The 6,111-nt window shown below is 36.4% G+C and overlaps 1 protein-coding gene across 2 annotated transcripts; it reads left to right on the top strand.

The window, feature by feature from the left end:
* Positions 1-3,900: 3,900 nt before the first annotated feature.
* Positions 3,901-6,111, top strand: LOC133733174 (glucan endo-1,3-beta-glucosidase 14). 2 transcript variants are annotated; one of them, XM_062160800.1, is made up of 3 exons: positions 3,901-4,227; positions 4,666-5,726; positions 5,809-6,111. In XM_062160800.1, exons 1-3 carry the CDS (start codon positions 4,167-4,169, stop codon positions 5,863-5,865), a joined length of 1,179 nt encoding a protein of 392 aa, XP_062016784.1. In that variant the 5' UTR covers positions 3,901-4,166; the 3' UTR covers positions 5,866-6,111. The 2 variants fall into 2 exon arrangements, with proteins under 2 accessions (XP_062016784.1, XP_062016783.1); XM_062160799.1 differs by having other exon boundaries at positions 4,660-5,726.

Here is a 6,111-nt window from a genome sequence, read left to right as displayed (position 1 = left end):
GTGGCAAACTAAGAACATAAAAGAAAAAAAAAATTGTTATAAATTTCTTAGAGGAGTGCAATTAACCGCAACTAATATATATATATATATTTTTTTTCAATTTTCAACTTGAAACTTTGTGATTATATTTTCATATTTGGTAAATGAAAAAGGATTAAAAAAATCACATAAATATAGTAAAGAGAAGAAGGCACACGTCAGAAAATGCAATCGATGTAGCCGACCTTTGTGATGCACGCGAGGGAAACGAAGCCGCCGGAAAAATATTGGTCAACACGTGCGCTCTCACTCAGATTGGCATCAGCAAATGCAAATCCATCTTATTAAAACTACCACTCAATTAATTAAATTAATTAAAAAGTACTGTAATTTATAATTGTTTCCTTTATTTATTTATTTCTACAATAATCTACATGGCCCCTTGTTGGCTTCTATCTATCTGTATCACTTTTCTGATATTTAGAATAAAAATTCACCTTTCGGAGTTCGGACAAACTTTTATTTTTCCTTTTCAAACCCAAATGAAAGATTCTCCTGCTGACACCTGTCACCTACTCTGCTTATATATTATTCTTTTGAATGGAAAACAAAAAGAAATTAAAATGAGGCAGACCAGATTCATAGAGCACTAAGAATTTCCCCTCTAAAAAATGAAGTTACTATGTGATCTGAAACAGTTTTTAATTAAGAACGTACTTCAATTTACCAAAAATAGGCTGGTATACATCATGAACATTATGGTTGAGCAATGCATGTATAATATTATGGCTCTTTCTTTTGTTTTTATCACTTTTCTTTTACATAAGTTTTCTTCTTTGTTCATTGTCATATTGGACTCATGATTAAATAAACTTCGATAAGGGCAAGCAAGGTATTACTGGGGTGACATGTAATTACCTCCTTGCATCAAATGATAAAGACTTCATTTTCAATGGTTTCTTTTATTTGACATCCGCATCCGATCTAAGCAAATTAGTAGGCTTTATGCATATAAAATTTTATATATTATATAAAATTATAGTCTTCAGTAGTGCGTCTAATAAATAATTTAATTATTATCTTTTCCGGTCATTCACTAGCAGCGTGGAATCATAAATTGTAAACTGCGGTGAAATTATAAAGTGAGTTCATATTTTATTCATATAAGCAAATGTAAGTTAATATTACACAAGTTTCGATCTCATCACCAGTTTAAAGATAATAATAGTTCTTATTATTGATGCAAATGCTTACAATTAGTTACATATATAATTATATCTATTCGATCACTGTATCAAATAAAAGTTGACTCATATTTTGAGACAAACATTGTGCCGTCTGAGGTGGCTATCTCCTCCAGCTCACCTCAAGTTCAGCTCTACCCGCTAGACTTTACCACTAAAAGTGCATTATGTTCTAAAATAAAATGAGAGGATCTGATATTTTTATAGTAATCTCAAGCTCTCAAGAAAAAGAAAAAGAAAAAAAAAAAGATTTCTGATAATATTAATGGACTAAAGACTACATATTCATCTTGTGACAAAGAAAACATTACCATGCGATAGTATATATGACCAAAAAATGGAAGTCATTTTTTCTTGAGAATTATATAAAATTTTGTCACATCACAAATTCGGAGTATGACTCAAAGGATTCTAAAGCAAGATAAAAGAAAAACAGTCAAAAACTAGACCAAGGTTGATACAATTCTTTGCCTTAAAGATATGAAGTACTTTCCCATATGGAATTTGATTTATAAGGGAAAGTGACAATGTCACAAATGAAAACTAAATGTTACTCAGGCAACGAAAAATGTTTCATCAGACCTTGAATATTGTAGGTGAAAAGAACTGAAAAGCTAGTTTAAATATCTCAAACAGTTAGAGGTCCTAGAAAGAACGCATAATGGATTTTTAAAGGGGAAAGTACTTGAATGATATATTGACAGAAACAATAGGCTGACAATGCAAACAATAGAAGGAAGTTTACTCCATGATAGGTGGAAGTTTTCAACGGAAGTTCAGTGAATGCTTTCATATTTCTGTAATTTTCCCAACTGCAGACCAAATTTAGAAAAATCACCAAAAATTCGCCTTACAGCGGAATGAGATGAAACTTTTCAGTTCTCTTGTGAATTGACTAGATAGAAACATATCAAAAATTCAGGAAATTTAAAGATCAACAAGTTGGGTAAAGCGAAGCTCAAAGTGAGTAGATCAACAGTTTCCTAAGAAATTCAGGAAGACTGTTTTTAACTTTAGAATGGGGATATATATTCAAATTGGATTTGTTCCAAGAAAATTTATTTATAAGACTAGAAATTCTACTGTAAAATACCAGAAGCTTCTTTGGACACATTTTGTTGCAAAAAGTTGCTGTCACATAAAAACATTATATGCTTCATGGATAAATCTGCATGTCGAGACACAAATAGAATCATAATATATTCTAGAAAAACATCGATCAATCTTTGCACGACATATTGAATTCATCAACTTGGAGAATTGTAGCATACTTGATTATACATCACATGTTCATCGTAACGCCCACACAAGGGGTTTTCTTCGGGAAAATTTCCATGACAAGATCCGGAAGTGAAATTATTTCTACTTTAAAGAGCAACAGTGCATTCATGATTTCCAGGTGAACGAAGAAGCTAAAAACATAAGAAGAATATTTTGAACACTTTGTTAAACTTGAAATAGACGAAAGATGTAAATCATGTTAAGCATGTCGCAGAAAGTTTGCAAACCCAATAAAAATCACAATTATAAAAGTTGAAGTACTTCATTTTTGTTTTTAAAAAACCCTACCTCAAAATCATCAGGTATTCAGGTTATTTACATTCCCAGCTTGTTCACCAATGGTTTCGTATCGATTTCCTTCTTCTTCTGCTTATCCAAATAAACAATAATTTATTTAGGTCTAGCTCCAGCCAACATCGATCATAAATACACTATCCTAAATACAAATCATATGGTTTTCATTTAGGTTTTCTGCATGTTGATCAATTACACCAACATATCATATTTCGACGAGAATAGATAGATTGATGAAAGGAAAAATGTATACATTTCATTGTTTAAGAATGAAAAGCTAAATCACTTTGATCACCACAAATCTCACATGCAAGAATGACGAATTTTGAATTATCGATATACTTTAATTCATAAGGATGAGATGAAAGTAATCTCTTCGGTTCTTCCTATTTTCTCTTTTTCCATTTTTTTTTTTGGGCAAATGATCAAGACATTCAGCCATCATCTATTGTATCAAACAACATGGTTACACTGTTCCACGGAAGCCGAGGCAAAGAAGTGAAGTTTTCATTCTAATTGGAAAATTGAACCAAACTACCACAAAAAAAAAAAAACAAAAAGTGGTTATGTGGTTTAACTTTCGTACTTGAAATCAGATCAGATTGCACTAGGCAGATCCCATTTTAGCTAAAAATTGAAAGCCCACCCTAAATGACATTGACAAAAGGCTATGTTGCCAAATGTACTTGATGATGCTACTTGAATTCCCTGTCTAAAGAAGCTTAAACCCAACTGTCCGAGGTTGGAAATAAGCAAGAAACCATATAGAAAAACCATGGAAAAGGATGTAGCCAACTATCGTAGTCCCTACTCCCTAGTTCCTATGCCATTCTGACTTTCATAAATGGAAGGAAGTAGCCAAAGCCATGCCATACACTTTCCCGTTCAAGTTTCTCCTAAAACGGAAATAATGTGTAAAAATTAAAATGCCGTCAAATTACATTTCGGTAAACGCAAACCAAAATATCAAACATGACTGTACAGACCAAACAGTTCAATACGTGTAAACAAACAACTCGAAATAAAAATAAAATGATCCCTAATAAAAACAAAAATAAAATAAAATACAATACGCTTATAAAAGAACCAGTAGAGGATCCATCACAATGTAAACAAAGATAGACGAAAACAGAGCCACCATACTCCATTAAAGAAATACGCAGAGATAGCTTCTTTTTTTGACGCGAAAAACAGAGGAGGCTTTAATGCACCAGTCTGTATCTACTCCCCTGTATATATAAAAACAAAGCTCCATTGTTAGGTGGCAAAAGCGATAAGCGGTTGCTGGATACAGGGGAAAGCTCTAGTAGTGGGGGTTGTCGTGGGGAAGCTGAAGCTGAAGCTCTCGAGGCCAAGATCCGATCAGTAATGGCAAGCTTCACCAACACCGTCTTATTCAGAATCATTCTGGTCCTTGTTAGTCTCTCAGGTTCGTTCTCTTGTCAAACTACATTCTTTTAAGTTTCCTTTCTTCTTCTCCCAGTTTGGTTCCCGAGGAGAAAGTGCAGCAGATAAAGAAAACAGATCCTAATTTCAGCTTAAAGTCTCAGATTTTCTTTCTGGGTCCTCCTAAATTTCATTTCCTCAACTGAGCATTATATAACTCCTTTTTGGCTTTTCTTCACTAAAAGTAACTCCAAAATCAGTTTTTTTCATTAACTTTCCTCTTTTGGGGTCAATTCATTTTCTTTCTTTGCGATCGCCATCTTTGTTTCTGTGATGAAATTCAGTTAATCAGTGGCTAATCAATAGTGGGTTTTTCATAGATTTGTCAATGGCATTCAAATCAGGATCTGATTTCGTTAATGTTTGATCTGTTTATGCATAAAATTTCTGACTCTGTTTTTTAACCATGTTTCAGATTCAGCTCTGTTCCATGTGCGGTGCTTAAGCTTCGGCATCAACTACGGCCAAATCGCCAACAACCTCCCTCCTCCTTCCCAAGTAGCGGGGCTCCTCCAGTCCCTCAACGTCAGCAGAGTCAAACTCTACGACGCCGATCCCAATGTCCTCCAAGCCTTCTCCAACTCCGAGGTCGACTTCATCATCGCACTCGGAAACGAGCTCCTACCCAACATGACCGACCCGCTCAAGGCCCAGGCTTGGATCCAACAACACGTCACCCCTCACCTCCCGCAGACCAAAATCTCCTCCATCCTCGTCGGCAACGAGATCCTCGGCGGAAGTGACACCCATCTCATGTCGTACCTCCTCACCGCAATGCAATCCGTCTACGCCGCCCTCGTCAACCTCGGACTTTCCAAAACCATCGCCGTCACCACCGCGAATTCCCTTGTCATTTTGGGAAACTCCTACCCGCCGTCGGCCGGGACTTTCAAGGAAGAGCTCGCCCAATACATCAAGCCACTTCTAGACTTCCACTCGCAAACCAATGCCCCGTTCCTCATAAACGTGTACCCTTACTTTGCTTACAAGGGCAGTCCTGGTGAAGTTTCCTTGGAGTACGTGCTTTTTCAGCCAAACTCCGGCATGAATGATTCCGGAACCAATCTTCACTACGATAACATGCTCGATGCTCAGATTGACGCTGTCTATGCCGCAATGAAAGTGATGGGCCACACTGATATCGAGGTTCGGATATCTGAAACCGGCTGGCCGTCCAAGGGAGACGAGGATGAAGCCGGAGCCACGCCGGAGAATGCCGGAATTTACAATGGGAATTTGCTCAGGAAAATTATGGAGAAGAAAGGCACTCCGGCCAAGCCTGACGTTCCTATTGATACGTATGTGTTTGCTCTGTTTAATGAGGACTTGAAGCCCGGTCAGGCGTCGGAGAGGAACTACGGGCTGTTTTATCCAAATGGGACTCGGGTGTATGATATGGGAGATGTCGGAGCTGCCGGACCTGACGGAGCAGATGGTTATCTTCCCCAGTTTACTTTTTCTTCATCAGCTCATGATATTAATGTAAGTAAAGTTGAGATATTTTGAAGTTTCTGTGGTGAATTAATTAATATTTACTGATGGTTTTGTTTGGATATTTTTGCAGGCTTTGTGGATCTTCAATTTTCTGATATTTCTTGTAGTGTACTTATTATGGGAATAGAAAAGCTCATACATTTGTGAAGTTTCGGGAAGGAGGAAGACTGGAGCAACATGAACAATTCCTGAAGATGTTTTTTGGAAGGCAGAGGGAATTCTAAATAGGATATAGCTTTAGTTTTTATACTGTATATGCACCTCCTTCACATTAATTTTCATTGATTTAATATAAGCATTGGTCGATCTTACTAAGCATTTGCACATTGCTCAATAATGGAAATGGGAGAGAATCAACTTGCATTTTGCTTCA

The sequence above is a fragment of the Rosa rugosa genome, chromosome 2, assembly GCF_958449725.1.
Source record: "Rosa rugosa chromosome 2, drRosRugo1.1, whole genome shotgun sequence".
Classification (NCBI taxonomy): domain Eukaryota; kingdom Viridiplantae; phylum Streptophyta; class Magnoliopsida; order Rosales; family Rosaceae; genus Rosa; species Rosa rugosa.
This window is presented reverse-complemented; position numbering and strand designations above follow the sequence as displayed.